This window comes from Hirundo rustica, chromosome 8, assembly GCF_015227805.2.
Source record: "Hirundo rustica isolate bHirRus1 chromosome 8, bHirRus1.pri.v3, whole genome shotgun sequence".
NCBI lineage: Eukaryota > Metazoa > Chordata > Aves > Passeriformes > Hirundinidae > Hirundo > Hirundo rustica.
Window position 1 is genome coordinate 4436763 of NC_053457.1, and position 16256 is coordinate 4453018.

At 46.6% G+C, this 16256-nt stretch overlaps 1 protein-coding gene across 4 annotated transcripts in view; it reads right to left on the bottom strand.

Annotated features, from left to right (window-relative positions):
• PCDH15 (protocadherin related 15) overlaps positions 1–16256 on the bottom strand; it is a 638687-nt gene that overhangs the window by 46395 nt on the left and 576036 nt on the right. For all 4 annotated transcript variants that reach the window (XM_058421490.1, XM_040070932.2, XM_058421489.1 and 1 more), the window contains 3 exons: positions 14495–14604; positions 13162–13302; positions 5099–5226 (listed from right to left, as the gene is read on the bottom strand). In XM_058421490.1, the coding sequence (XP_058277473.1) occupies positions 5099–5226; positions 13162–13302; positions 14495–14604 (379 nt within the window). The remainder of the gene's footprint in view (positions 1–5098; positions 5227–13161; positions 13303–14494; positions 14605–16256) is intronic.

Sequence of the window (16256 nt, forward strand, 5' to 3'; positions counted from 1 at the left end):
AATCCTTATCCAGCCCACTCCCAGTACCTGGAATTTTCTGAGAAACACAGGTAGAAAGAAATTAGGTGAATGGGAATTGCTCACTTTATCCTCCAGTGATGGCCAACACCTCCCAGGTGCCAAAGGAAACTGGGATTCCTTTTGACAGGCTGTCTCCTGGGAAGAGGTGCTGAATAAGAAGGGCTCCCAAAGTTGGCTTTTGAATCAAATAATTGGAAAAACGGATTTTACTTCATTTTTCTTTGGCCAATAGTTAGTGCTTGACAGAATAACTTTGTGTGTGTGTGAGAGGAAGGAAAGGCCACACACATGGATTTCTTCCATGGGATGGGAATGTTCCAGGCACACTCCCCATTCCCAGCTCCTTTAGGAGCCTTTACTCAGGAATGCACATGCAGGAAGGACCAACAGTCTTCAAGATGCCCCCCCAAACAAAATAATTGAAATAATCTTTAATTACATGGGAACAAAAAAAAAATCCCAGAGGGTAGGGAATTCTCTGATTGCTGCCAGAGGAAAATAATAGGAAAGTTAGGGATCCTAGATTAAAAATTCAGGAAGCCAACATAAAAAACAGGAATATGATTTTTGAAGGAAAAATGCTTGGCATTCCTGTCATATTTGCCTTAGCAGGACACACAGCGTTTTTGGGGGGCCAGATGTTCCAGCAGCTGGAGGCTGCACTGTTGTCACTGCAATGAGCTTTCCGAGGAGATTTTTACTCCTACCAAGCATCTGGGATCCATAAATCACATTTTAAGGAAGAAAAGGTTATGACCGGCAAAGCAGCTCAGTTTTGTGCACGAGTCGTGCAACAGCCAAAGGAGGGATGAGCCAAATGTTGCCCTGAAATCTGTCCTGGGTGCCCGAGGTGGAATCTCTGGAATTCCAGAACTTGCCACCCTGTCATTCCAAGGAAAAGGAAATATCAAAAGAAATCTACAGGTTATAGGTATAGATAGAAAAATAATGGAGCTTTAACATGGATAACAGATCTGGGAAAAAAAGCAATTCTGATATTCTCTCCCTATCCATAGACATGAATTTTAACTTTTATCCATTGATTTAGCTCAATTTGGGATCCCTAAGATGCTTTTGAGGTGAAGAAAAGAAGAATTCCTGCTCTCCTGTGTGTCCTCGGGGTCAGAACCTGCAGCCCAAAATGGCTTTGGTTTATTTTGCTCTCTTTTGTTTAGATATTCCAAAGATATTCAGTATTCAATAAAGGATATTCAAAGGGAATAAAAGATAAAGTTCCATTAAAAAGATGACCAGAAAGGGGCAAAGAGCACAGGAAAGAGACAGAATGAAAATACTGTACAAATCAAAGCATTTCCATCAAATAAAGCCATGTCCAGGGCCTTGGATTCAATGGCATTATTTAGGCAAGATTCCTTCCCTGCAATCATTTTCAGGACAAAAACACCTTTATAAACTGAGCAGGAACTCAGACAATTCTCTTTCCTCACTAGAATTAGGACCTCTGATATTTCCTCATTTAAATCTGTAATAATTCAGTAATTTAATAAATAAAGGAAGAAAAGCAGAGGTTAATACCATTAATATTCAGAAAGCAAGAGCTAATAACATCCCATAATAGGGAAAAGCCAATTCCTGCTGGTAATTTCCCTAAAGATTCCATGTTTGTGGGTTTGTTTCCTGGAGCAGATTGTAAATATTGTGTTTGGGGCTCAAGGACGCCTGGTTGGAATTCTGAGGGGGAACACCAGTCAAAAGCGAAATAATTCTAACACAAAGAAACACAAAGCAAAGCTCAAGGCACAGAATTCATAAATTAGAGGCTATACATGTTACATCTGGTTTTAATTAGTATATTCCAAATGAAAAGCACAGAAAGGTCTTTAATTAAAAAAAGAAATGGGCTCTCAAATATATTGGAATTTCTGGGGGGGGAAAGAGAATTGCAGAGAAGGGTACTTCAAGCAGCAAGGAGCAAATCCTTGGCTAAAAATTGCCATTTTACTCAAATATATCCCTTTTATTTTTTTCTTGGAGCATCAGTACCTTCCAGCTTTCAGAGGCCACTGCTCTTAATCCAGTCAGATCCACAGAGAATAACTCATGTGGTTTATCACTCCATAAATTAATTCTGATTAAAAATGACTTCTGGAGAATGATTTGTGGCATTCTGCTGAGCTTAAGCTTCCTTTTTATCTACTTAGAAGAATCTTACGATGAATCTAGAGCAGGGCAGCTCATTATCCTCCTCTAAAAGGCTTTTATACTCAAATTATTGTATTTAAGAGGATGCTGCTGGCAGCAAACCCAATGACCTTAGAGAGCTGGGAGAAACTCCGTAGGATTGGCCTTTGTACATATCAACTCCTTGGATGATGAGAGAAATTTTTATCCAATTGGTCTGTTTGTCTCTAAATTCAATTTTTGTGCAAGACTGTGGACTGAGGATTGGTTTCCTTCTCTCCCTATTTTTTAAAAAAAATTTAATTTATTTTTGGTGTTTGATTATTTTTTATTATTTGTGAAATTTTGTTCAAGGCAGAATAGAGCATGACTGAATCAACCGAAGGCAAGCATCTGAATGCTGAGCAGTGTATTTGTGATCAGTTGATCCAAAACTGATCCACATCAACTACTCTATTAACAGCTAAAGAGTGCAGTCCTTAATTATCCCCTTAAGTTATAATGTCCTGTTAAAGGAAAACTAACTGTGGGATTTTTGGGTGGTTTTTGAAAGTTGTAGATTTGCATTGGGTCTTTTGAAATGCTGGGAGAGTTGGGATTGGCCAGCCTGGACAAGAGAAGCCCTGGGAAGGCTTTAGAGCCCCTGCCAGTACTTAAAGGGGCTCCAGGAGAGCTGGAGAGGGACTGGGGACAAGGGATGGAGGGACAGGACACAGGTAATGGCTCCCCACTGCCAGAGGGCAGGGATGGATGGGATGTTGGGAGGGAATTGTTCCCTGGGAGGGTGGGCAGGCCCTGGCACAGGGTGCCCAGAGCAGCTGTGGCTGCCCCTGGATCCCTGGCAGTGTCCAAGGCCAGGCTGGACATTGGGGCTTGGAGCAGCCTGGGACAGTGGAAGGTGTCCCTGCCCATGGCAGGGGCAGGGACTGGGTGAGTTTTAATGTCCCCTCCCATCCAAACCATCCTGGGATGCTCTGATTCCAAGATCTCACGTTTGAGGTTCATCAAGGCTGTTGTCAGTGCCAGCAATAATTAGAAGATATTGAGAAAAATAGCTTCTCAAAATCACTCAGATGATGTGAAAGAAAGCGTTAATGAATGTAGAAGATGAAAGCATATGCATTAAAAACTCCTCCAAGAACCTGAATTTCCCCCTGGAATCCAAACCTGAATAATTTCTACAAGGCAAGCTCTGCATGTACTTTATTAATGTTCTCTTAAGTTTCAACTCGGAAAGCCGCTCATTTCATTCTACTCCTCAAGAACAGACATTCATTCGATTAATTATTTTTAAACCAGGCTGGAATGGGGATTGTGTTTAACTAACAGAGCAATTACTCTAGCTTTCTAAAGGCCACGAAAAAAGGTAACGAGCACTGACTGTTGCAAATGCTCGGTGCTACAACAATAAATTCTAGCCTGATCCTCTGCAACAAGAGCACTTCTTAATTATTTCCAATTTTACTTTCACTAAACACACAATTATGTTTAATGCCATCCACTAATATCAGCTCCTGGGTTAGGCCTCGTTCCATTTTGTGCCAGCAGAACCAGGGAGGATTGGAACAGAAAAAGCAAAAAGACATAAAATTGACATTTCTTTTGGTCCTCTTTTGTGGACTGATCACCTCTTTTAAGTCAAATATTTCTAAAGGGCAAAAGTAGATTCCCTCATCACATCCAAATTTCCCTTAGCTTTTCTCCACCCATTTCTTATCCCCCTGACTGACATACAAGTACTTGTGCCTAAGAAATCCCCTTGGAAAGCCAGGAAGGATTTCACAGCCTGTTCACATTTCATGGGAGGACTCCAAATGTGATTTGACATTTGTGGCTCATGTTTCGTTTGCTGTCAGATGGAACAAAACATTCCAATCCCTAACTACTTTGCCTTCCAGAATTTTTTACCTCCTCCAGTGCCTTTGGCCTGTTATCTGCTCTATACAATTCCCTGCAAGGAGGATGGAGCCAGGTGGGGATCAGTCAAGGGACAGGAGGAGAAGAAACAGCCTTGAGCTGTTCCACAGGAGGTCTGGATTGAATAATTAGAAGAATTTCTTCACAGAAAGAGTGGTCAAGCATTGACCAGGTCAGTGGTGGAGCCACCATCCCTGGAAGTGTCCCAAAATATGTGGAAGTGGTGCCTGGGGACATTATTGGTGGTGACCACGGTGGTGCTGGTGGATGGCTGCACTTGACCGTCTTAAAAGTCTTTTTCAACCTTAATGATTCCGTGATTCTTCAGCAGTTCTAAAGTACCTGGATTTGAAATGATTCTTGGATTCGCCACCATTTTTGGATTCCTAATTTTGATGAAGTAGAAGCTTTCCAATTCCCCCCTTCTCTGCCATTTCTGGGCTTATTTTGGGAAGGCCTCTTGTGAAACCAACAAAAAGCCCTCCAGCTATGGACAACTTTATAAAGCTCTGGCTGGTGCTCTAAACACATCATTTATTTGTTTTATTGAAAACAAAGAGCTTTTACTCTTGGCTATTAGTATCTGATGCTAATTGTAGTCTGTATATTATATATCCATTAATTTCCTCTCTCTTCAAGAAACAAAACCCTATGGATGGTTAATGTTACACCCACTTTCCTTCCTGTGCAAACCAGAAATTTCTGGACTTCCCCTTTAAAACCTAAACAAAGTGTTGACAAAAAAGAAAAAAACTTCAGGTGAAAACTGGCATTGAATATAAAGCAACTATTAAAACATTAACAGATCTAAAATGAGAGCTACAAACTGGCATGAGAAACAAGCACATAAAATTGAGTACAAAAACCTGGGTTTTAACTCAAAAACATCCTTATGTCAATGTCAACCATCAAGCAGCTTTGAAAGATGCAAATTTCAAAACTTCCTGTAAAAATTCAAACCAGTGAGTACAAATGTTCCCTTTATAAGTGAAGGTTATTACAAAAACTTCGGCCTTACCTTCACTTTAAGCACAGAAGAAAACATTCTGGCATCTTCAGACACCCCTCCAATGTACACTTTTTTGGTGAACACAGGCGCGTGGTCATTTTCATCCTTCACCTCAATAAAGACCTTGGCTGTATTACCTAAAAGAGGGAATGAAAAGGGAAAACAGAATATTTTGTAATGATTTGGAACATCTCCTGGCATTCACGCATTTACAGCTCATAGAGATCATGTAAAGTAAGAGTAGGGATTATAAACTAAAAATAAATCCCTTGGAAATCATAGAATGCTAGAATTGGATAATCCCAGAATCCCTGAGGCTGGAAAAGCCCATGGAGTCCCAGCTGTGCCCGATGCCCACCTTGTCCCCAGCCCAGAGCCCTCAGTGCCACCTCCAGCCCTTCCTCAGACACCTCCAGCCATGGACACGGCAAACCTCCCTGGGCAGCCCCTGCCAAGGCCTGAGCACCCTTTCCATGGAGAAATTCCTGCCCATGTCCAACCTGAGCCTCCCCTGGCACAGCCTGAGGCCGTTTCCCCTTCTCCTGTCCCTGTTCCCTGGCAGCAGAGCCCGACCCCCCCTGGCTGTCCCCTCCTGTCAGGGAGTTGTGCAGAGCCACAAGGTTCCCCTGAGCCTCCTTTTCTCCAGGCTGAGCCCCTTTCCCAGCTCCCTCAGCCGCTCCTGGGGCTCCAGCTGTGTTCCCTGCCCTAGAAGAGTGATAGGGATCCATATCACACCTTACTTCCACGGCTTTTGGTCCCATTAAATGCCCAGAAGTGTCACAAAGAGCTCATTAACAGCAGCTCTGCACCCTGCTTTATCTATTTTAATTATTCCTACTGCCATGCAAATACTTAACAGCTGATCCAGTCCTGGTGTCTGTAAACTCATAAATGGTCACACAGAGCCCTTGCTCAGCAGCCTCAACACTTAATTTCCTGTGTTAATTGAAAGCATCCCTAAGCCTGTTCTCCTCCCAAACCTGGCCTGGCACAGGGGAACTCCACCAGCATTGTCTCACCTGAGAGGCTCAACACAAAACACCAGAGGTTCAACACAAAACCCCACTGTTAATTTGGTTTTATTAAAGAGTTCCTGCTCCAGCCCATTGAGCAATAAACATCTCCATCCTTCTGCAAGGGGAAAAACATCCAGCAAAAACCATGGACCTGGTGCCAAACAGATTCCAGTGTGCAGTAATCTCCACCAACATCTGCTTCTCTCTTTCAGAACTGTATAATCCAGAAAGATTGCTGGAAATGATGATATCCAGTTCATTAAAACCACATTTGCAACTGATAAATTGCCTCCTTTCTGAGCTGGTCTTCCCAGCTCCTTTCAGTGCCAGTGTAATTTCTGTGTTGCACAGGTGCTCCTGATCTGAGTTACTTGTACAATGTGGGCTCTTCAGAAAAGGCTTAGAAGCTGTTTGTTTAGGGGAGCAAAACATTAAACCATAGACTATTTCTGACATGGCCAAAGTCATATTCTGCCTATCTGCTGGTCCAGCTGATGGGAAATAAATGATGGCTTCATAAATGGAACGGAAATCTGAAAAAAACCGCAATATTTAAAGTGCTGTCCCTGGGGCAGCAGAGTGTCCTGGGGGTCCTGGGGGACACCGAGCTGTCCCTGGGGCAACAGAGTGTCCTGGGGGTCCTGGGGGACACCGAGCTGTCCCTGGGGCAGCAGAGTGTCCTGGGGGTCCTGGGGGACACCGAGCTGTCCCTGGGGCAGCAGAGTGTCCTGGGGGTCCTGGGGGACACCGAGCTGTCCCTGGGGCAGCAGAGTGTCCTGGGGGTCCTGGGGGACACCGAGCTGTCCCTGGGGCAGCAGAGTGTCCTGGGGGTCCTGGGGGACACCGAGCTGTCCCTGGGGCAGCAGAGTGTCCTGGGGCCAAGGAGGCCAAGGGGACGCTGGGGGCAGCAGGAGGAGCACGGGCAGCAGGGCAGGGAGCGATGGTGCCCCTGTGGCCAGCCCCGGAGGCACCTCTGGAGCGCTGTGTCCAGCTCGGGCTCCTCAGCACAGCGGGGCCAGGGAGCTCCTGGAGCGGGGCCAGCGGAGGCTGCGCAGCCGAGGAAGGGCCCGGAGCATGCGGGTGCCCGGGAAAGGCTGAGGGAGCTGGGGCTGTTCAGCCTGGAGAGGAGCCCCAGGCGAGAGGGGCCCTGAGCCCTGGGTGTCCCTGTGTGCAGGTGGGATCAGGTGTTGGCTCACCTGTACTGGTTCTCTCTAATTCAAATTAAACATCATTTGCTTACTGCTCACTTTTGTCATGTCAGGCCAGTTTGGGTGAGGTGGCTGAGCCTTGTGCAAAGTTTGCCTTGCAACTTGCTCAACTCCCCGCTTGTTTAATTTGCTGGCAGTTCTCTGAGCTGCCAAAATGCTGATTTGCTTTGCAAAGGGTGAATGCTTTGACAATGGAGAGATGGAAGTCATTACATTGAGCGCAAAGCAAATGAAATACCCTGCATATCCACAGGCCAGCATTAGAACCGCCACCATGGAATATCTACACGCATCTCAGCTTCCTGCCTGATTTCTGAACACAGTCCTTCATTCCAGCAGACAGTGTGGAATGTGGCATCTGTGAGCTCCTCCCTCTCCCACCTTTGGATCCAATTCCACAGCTGGCTGCAGGAAAGAGCTACAGAAATTCCTTTACCCTCACAGTGGAATTCTCACTAAAATCCCTCAGCAGCAGCTGTGCCACGTGGGAAGGTCACGTCAGACTCATGTCAGACCCTTTCCCACTGGGGATTTCTCCCAGTCCCTCTGCTTGATTCAGGAATATTTCCTGCACAGGGGTATATTCTTGAAAACTCACCACTCCTGCACCCCCAGCCCCCAGTCTGATGGAAAAGGCCACCAGTGAAGCACACTCTTAGAGAGTCTGGTTTAGACTTTGTCATTAGACTCCTTTTCCCTCCATATTCCAAATTTTAACTGCTTTTCTAAACACTGTGTGTGGCCTGAATCCTCTTTGTGAGGACAGTGATCATCACAGGCTGTCAGTATTCACACCCTCCTTCCAGAGGGCAAATTTATACCCCCATGTATGTAAAACCTCCCACCTTTGGTGTTCTAAGTCTGGAATCCAGCTCCAGCTACCATTTTTATTCATGGATTCCAGGATTTGAAAGCAGGATTTACTCCTTGGTGGTAATTCTTGTGAGACCTCCCAGAACCCAAGTATAAAATCTTATTACTTATGGCTGTGCTGCCTGAAGAGCTGGCCCGGTGAAAGAACAAAAAGCATCTTTCCCTGGAAAAAGCAGCACAGGCTGCCAAGGTGGCCAAAAAGAGCCAAGAAAATTGGTTTCAGTGGTACCTCAGTCTCCTGCAAGGTTCCTTTTTCCTCCTCCAACCCCCTGGAGATGAGCTGCAGTGCACAGAAAATATAGAACTGCAGCTGCTTCTAAGTCATCCTCAGCTGGTAGGAACCAGCTAAATCATCGCTGCCAAGACTTTTGTATCTTTCAGCTTCTGTGCTTTGCTTAAGGGGAGTGAAAACACCCTGAATGCTGCTCTAAAGCAAAGCGGAGGAACTTCTGAAACACCTAAAATGAGTAGACTGTGAATAAGTATCACAGAAAACAAAGCCCAACAAAAACTCCTGGGTCACTGGCGTGTACTAGCATTTCATTCCCAGAAGCTTTTCCTAGAAGTTTTTCCCAAACATGGTTGTTGAAAGCTCTTTTCCAGTCTCCCCATCTAAAAATGCGACAGATTCGTGTGAGCCTGTAGCTCCTCGCCAGGCTGCGGAAATGAACTGAACTAAAGCGATGGGTTTTGGACACTGGGACAGCATCAACGATGCTTTGAGCGTTTCCAGGTGAGTTTTACTCTGTGCTTTCACCAGCAACACTGCACTTGCCTTCTGCACCATTCCAACGATCCAGCTGCTCTTCAGGCATGGATAATTCTAACATAAATCCCGGCGTCTCCAAAAGCAATTGTGCAGGAGGCAACAGCAGATTTCAAAGAACCTTTCCAAAGTTTGCCTGAATCCAGCTGGGAGGGAGAATTGTGATTTGCCAGGGTTTAGGAGCACTTTGCTTTACTCCTGCCTTACAAGTGCGTGGAGCAGGCTCTGTGCTTTGGCAGGTGAACCGTGCTGAACTGCAGCTGGGCTCCATCTCACATTCCTGGATTTGGCAGAACCAAGCAGGAATCAGCACTGAATATTTTTCAGTGGCATTTGGATCTAAATGAGCCCATAAAGCCTGAAAACCATCATGTGCTGTCACTGCTCAAGAGAGTGCAAAAAGAAGCAAACAGCAACGTGCTTGGAGGGGCACAGACCCAAGGTCTGATTTAAATCCATATAAAACCTCTTTTTCTAACGAATAATGACCTGAGTGGGAGCTCAGGTTTTATGCAGCCTCTCTAAAAATGCACTGCTTTGCTGCCCAAAGACTCTGGAAGTTTGTCCCAAGCCCCCCCCAGAGCTGTGAGGCAGCAGGATCTGCCCTCCAGGCTCTGCTTGCATTGAGTCCATCTGTCACAACTCCTGGATTTGGGAACTGCCAGAGCAGCCAACTTGTAAAGCACCACCAGCACCAACTTTTGCAACTAAAAACATAAGGCTGCTTTACTGTTACATCAACACCACAGGGACACAGAATTCATGCTCATATTTAACACAGTGGAATCATCGTTCCCAATTACTATGGAGCAGCTGCAGATTTTCAGTTGTAAAACTCCCATTTCCACTTTATTCCCAAAGGGTTTTTTGGGTTTAGAAAACCAAAAAACAGAAGGAGACAGGATTGTTGCCTTACCCCCAACACCTGAGGAAGGCCCTGCTCACAGCTGGGGGTACAGCAGAGCCAGGAGTGTGCCTCTGTACCTGCCCTGGGGTGACAAACAGGTCTACCTGACAGGATAAAACATGGAAATAATCAATGGAAGGGTGATTTTGTCTTCAAATGTACTGACAGAAAGACAAACGCCATGTCTAACAAGGTCCTCTCATAGAATCATCCAGGTTGGAAAAGACCTCCAAGATCATGGAGTATGACCTGTGACCAATCTCCACCTTGTCACCCAGTCAATTAATTCCTCTTAAATACAGAAAAAGCCACCACGGGGTTCTGTCATTATCTTTACATCTCTAGGAATGTGAAATCACAGAGTCCCAGAATGGTTTGGGCTGCAAGGACCTCAAAGCCCATCCAGTGCCACCCCTGCCATGGACAGGGACACCTTCCACTGCCCCAGGCTGCTCCAAGCCCCACTGTCCAGCCTGGCCTTGGGCATTTCCAGGGATCCAGGGGCAGCAATCCTTCTCTTGACTTGCTCACCAAAGCTTTGGTTCTACAGCTGGGACCAGGCTGAATTTGGAGGTAAAAGCCTCTCTTTGTCCCTCCTTGTCCATCCTGCTCCAATGTTCTTTGTTCCTGTGTTCAGGAAGCACTTTCTCTCTGCTGCTCCCTCTGCTTCCACACAAATCCTTCTGCTTCCTCCTACCCCTCACCTTCCTCCCTCAAGGAGCATCAAGTCCTGCACAGGACAGCCTCAAGAGTCCCACCCTGTGCCTGAGAGCGTTGTACAAACTCCATAAATACTGAAGGTCCTTCAGGGCTCAGCATCATCAGAATCCTCAAGAACTCCAAGCTTTTTAACACATCCTCATCACCAAGCTCAGCTCACCTTCCATTCACATGAAGTAAAACCACGCAGCAATTTCATACCATAAACTTTCAGTTAAAGTAACTCTTTAATGAGTTTGACTCTGCTGAAAGCAAGAATGTGACTTTGCATGATTTAGCATCATCTACGAAATGCCCAGTTTAAGTCACCAATTTGATGTTCTCATACTCCAAAGAACATCTCAATTTACTTTCTCTCCTCATATTTGTTCAATTATTGCCACGTTATCACCTGGCACCATCACTGAATGACAAGCTCAGTTACACTTGCTGCACTTCCACTTTTCCCCTGCACAGATGGAAACTTCAGCTCCTACCTCTCTATAATTATTCCCTATAATACCATCACGGAAAACAATTTGGTGCCCAGCTTCTGAGCTTGGTGACATTCAGCCCTGTGTGGTGGCTGAGCAGTTTGTCAGGGCTCTGTTATTTACAGAATCCCAGGATCTCTGAGGCTGGAAAATCCCTCCCAGCCCATGGAGTCCCAGCTGTGCCCGATGCCCACCTTGTCCCCAGCCCAGAGCACTCAGTGCCACCTCCAGCCCTTCCTTGGACACCTCCAGCCATGGGCACTGCAAACCTCCCTGGGCAGCCCCTGCCAAGGCCTGAGCACCCTTTCCATGGAGAAATTCCTGCCCATGTCCAACCTGAGCCTCCCCTGGCCCAGCCTGAGGCCGTTTCCCCTTGTCCTGTCCCTGTTCCCTGGCAGCAGAGCCCGACCCCCCCTGGCTGTCCCCTCCTGTCAGGGACTTGTGCAGAGCCACAAGGTTCCCCCTGAGCCTCCTTTTCTCCAGGCTGAGCCCCTTTCCCAGCTCCCTCAGCCGCTCCTGGGGCTCCAGCCCCTTCCCCAGCTCCCTTCCCTTCCCTGGACACGCTCAATTTGTATCTCGAAGAGAGGGGCCCAGAAATCCCTGCAGCTCCAGAGTAGGCCACTGACAAATTCCAGAACAAATTCCACTGGTTCAGGGGTATCCAAGACCAGAACTGGCAGCAGGTCACTGCCATTGGGTGTCTCAGCTCTGTATTAATTCACTGTTGCATAATCCTGAGGCTGTGCATTCCACATCACCCAGCTCCGCAGTGGTTCAGCAGTTCAACCCCAGCAAAGCCCACAGTCATGTGTTAATTGTGTCCCATCTCCTCCCACTGCAGGCTCATCAGTTCAGTGCCCTGGAACTGAGAAGTAGTGTTTAACCTGATTAAAATTCCTGAAAATTAAACAAAGTGATGAGAAAATGGAAAGGAATGCATTGTGTAAATGCAGGAATCAAACCCAGAGATCTCCAAGGGATCTCCACTACAAAGTCATAAGTGATTCAACTGGCCAGACACTTCTAAAATCTTAAATAAATAAATAAATACATTTATCAAATTCTTTAGCCATCCCTGCAGCACGGTGCACATTCTGAGGAATACATATGTTGTATACTCCTGGAGAACCAAAGGCACCCAGCTTGTGTTCCTTTAAGCTGGCCTGAAGTGGAACTCCAGTCATGATCAGGCATTCCTGGATAAAGTAATTCAGCCATCACTTTTTTGGAACTGCTGCTCAGCTGGGAGAGCTGCTCTAGTGCAGAGTGTGAGTCAGAAGAGGAATGGAGGGAAGGACTTGCTGACTCTCTCATGCCTTCAGCCACGTCAGAAAGGTTTGGAGCAGGCTGTGTGCTGCATGGAAGCCTGATCTGCCTCCTGGGCACCCCTTGGCTGTATTTTTGCGGCTATAACCTCATCTGGATTTCTCCCAGGCACAGGGAGAAGCAGACAGCTCTGCTTTTCTGTCCCCTGGCAGGTCCATCCTCCACGCTGCTAAACCAGCACAGGGTCTCACCCTGCTCTTAACAAAGCCAAGCTCCTGACCACTGATTAACCCTGACATGTCACCCCCCACACCCAATTCTTACTCAAGGGAAAATAAATACCTGGATAATCCAGGTTTGAAATCCCAAAATCTCCTGTTCTGTAGGTAGCATTGGAAAGAAGCCCTGGTGAAGGTACTGGAACTGCCAACCCCTGTCCAGTGTCTCTGGCAATTCCCACGGTTTATGGCATGTTCCCAAATATTTGAGCACCTTCAACTAACATAGAATCCCTGAATCCCAGAGTGGTTTGGGTTGCAAGGGATCTCAACCCCCATCTAGTCCTACCCTGCCATGGGCAGGGACACCTTCCCCTATCCCAGGCTGCCCCAAGCCCCAGTGTCCATCCTGGCCTTGGACACTGCCAGGAATCCAGGGCAGCCACAGCCCTGCTCTGAACAAGTCAGGCTGAGAGATCCAAAAGTGCATCGTGGGCTGTAATCCCCTCATCACCGTCACCCCCCTAACACAGCAAGGTCACTGGAGAGCAGTTTCAGCATTCCCAGCAAACACCAGCAGTATCTGTGTAAAAAAGATGGGAAAGGAACTGTTTCTGACACTTACTTTTGGAGGGGACCCGCAGGTTGGACCTCACCACCTGCATGGAGTCTGCCTGCACTCGGAGCTCGTAACTTTGGACGCTCTCATAGTCCAGAGGCTTTTTCACAGAGATCACTCCCGTCCTGTTGTTAATGGCAAACACATCTGGAAACCAGCAAAAATAACAGGAATCTCATGAGATGCATAAACACGGATTTTCTGTGCCCAAGGGTTTTATTTTGGGCATGACACTATTCTCTGACACTGCCAAGCAAGTGATTTCCTCCCTGCTTCCTTCCCTCCCTCCCTCAGGCTTGGAAAACCCCATGTAGCTCATCTTTGAAGATATTTTTACGGAGCAGAGCAGCTGGATCTGCCCTGCTACTGAGATAACCAACCCAGCATCACAGAATCATGGAATATCCTGAGCTGGAAGGGACCCAAAGGATCAGACAGTGCAACTCCCTGCACAGGACTTGAGTACAAATGGAAAGAAGGGACAAGACAAAGAGCCCACTCTCACAAAAAGGAGGATGGGGTGGGGAATTCTTTACATCCCTCCCAGTAATTCTGTGTTATTTTGTCAAGATGTCCGGGTGGAACACAGAGAGTATCCCAGCAGGATGTTTTGTTTGGATATCAGGCTGTAATCCAATATTTGTTGCAGCATGGCTGAGTCTATAATCCCCTAAACCAGATTTATAAGCAAGTACATCTCCATCAAAGCTATTTATGTTTTCAGTTCAACATGCCATGGACTCATGCTATGTGGCATCCATGGGAATTTTCACATCAGTGAGAATTACCTTCTTGTAATTTTGCTAATTAATCTGATCTTTCGTTTCTCTCCAAAGGCCTGATAATGGTAGTTACAGAATCGTAGAACGGTTTGGGTGGGAAGGGAACCTCAAAGCTTGTCCAGTGCCACCCCATCCCATAGGCAAGGACACCTTCCACTGTCCCAGGCTGCTCCAAGCCCCAGTGTCCAACCTGGCCTTGGGCACTGCCAGGGATCCAGGGGCAGCCACAGCTGCTCTGGGCACCCTGTGCCAGGGCCTGCCCACCCTCCCAGGGAACAATTCCTTCCCAATATCCCATCTAAACTTCTCTGTTCTAGCATGAAGCCATTCCCCTTTATTCTGTTCTTTACAAAAAGTCCCTCTCCAGGTTTCCTGTAGATCCCTTCCAGCCCTGGAATTCCTTCCTGCTTGTCCAGATGAGATGGGATTTCACCTCTACGAGCTGAGAGTTCTTTTCCCAACCTTTCTTGCAGATCTCTGGTGCGCCCACCAGGTTCCCCATAACCTCAAGACTGAAATATCAGTATTTATATTATTATTATTATTATTGCACTTACCCTCTTCATTCCCTGACACAATGGAGTACACGACTGTCTGGTTCAGGGCGGCCGCGGTGACAACGGTGACCACGGTTCCCTTTGGGGCGCTTTCACTCACTGGGGGAGGTCTGCAGAGTGGAACAGAAGGATCTGTGTTACATCCCTGAGCAGCAGAGTGGTGAAACCTATCCCTCAGGTCAGCATCCCCTCCATCTATTCGGCTGCCAAAGGATCTGTTATTAGGGAAAATCGTATTAAAAAGGAAAAGGTTTAACCTCTGACAATGCAAAACCCACTGAGAAGTCTGATAGACAAGAGGTGGCAACGTAAAGATCTAAAGATTCTTGGATCTGAGAAGTGGGAAAGCAGGGAATAATGGGAGGAATCAAGAACCACCACAGCCTGATAAACTGGAAGTAGAAGACAAAATAGATCTTTTCTATATATATTTTATATAGATCTATAGATCTCTTTTTTAATAGATCTTGAATATATTCAAGTCTACTAAGAAAACTCAGTAATCCTGTCAGAAAACCATGCAGGAAAATTCATTCATGGGTAAACTTCCATGCCTTAAACAGGAATCACTTTGGGGCCACCTCCACGGGAATTTCTGCTCTTCACGAAGATCCAAAAATTTGCCTGCAATTTTCCTGAAACTGTGTTTCCAAAACACATTTTGGTACTAAAACTCAGGATGCTTTTCAGGAAATGAACTGCAACCCAAGGCTATCCAACCACTGTAAAGATGGGCAGGCCCTGGCACAGGGTGCCCAGAGAAGCTGTGGCTGCCCCTGGATCCCTGGCAGTGTCCAAGGCCAGGCTGGACAGGGCTTGGAGCAGCCTGGGACAGTGGAAGGTGTCCCTGACACGGCAGGGGTGGCACTGGATGGGCTTTGAAGCCCTTTGAACCCAAACCATTTCCTGACTCTGTGCTAATGACTTTAAAGCAGCAATCCAAACAATTTCAACAAGCAGAAGTGGGAGGCTTGAGCTCAGCTCAAATCCTCCCCCTCATATTTTCCTCACGGCAAGCGATGATTGAATTCATGCTTCAAACCCTTCAAAATAAATTTAAAAGGATTTTTAAAAGGATTTTTTGACACTCATCCATGAATGTAGATGGGAGGGTTTTTTTAACGCATTATGCAGATATTTTCAAATTTTAAAAATTACACCAATTTGATAGATAACAAAATAAACACCGGGATCTGCTCAGAGAGGCTCCTGAGTCTGAGGAACGGGTGTGCACTGATCTTCAAAATTCTGGAGAGAATCTACAGCTGCTTCTTTCCAGGTAATACCATGGAGGTATTTGGAGGACCAATTGATACCGGGGGACAGTGTCAGTGCTGGGGCAACAGTTTAATTAGATGATCCCAGGGGTCCTTTCAGGCCTAAATAATTCTGTGCTTCCATGAATATTTTACCACTTTCCCCTTTCATCTTCCAGGTGTTTTTCAAATCCCCCACCCCACCGCATTTTCCCATTCTAAGGGCAGGGAACGGGCACAGCCCCGAGGCTGCCAGAGCTCCAGGAGCACTGGGACAATGCTCTCGGGGATAGGGTGGGGTTGTTGGGGTACCTGTGCAGGGCCAGGAGCTGGGATCAATGATCCCCGTGTGTCCCTTACAGCTCAGGGTATTCCATGATTATAGGAAAACTGGAATCTCAGAACACAATCCCAGCTACTGAACCCAATCCTTTCCCATCAAGAAGCGGCCAATATTCCCCTGAACTCTGCCTTACAAACACTTCCTCTGGAATCAATATTGCTTC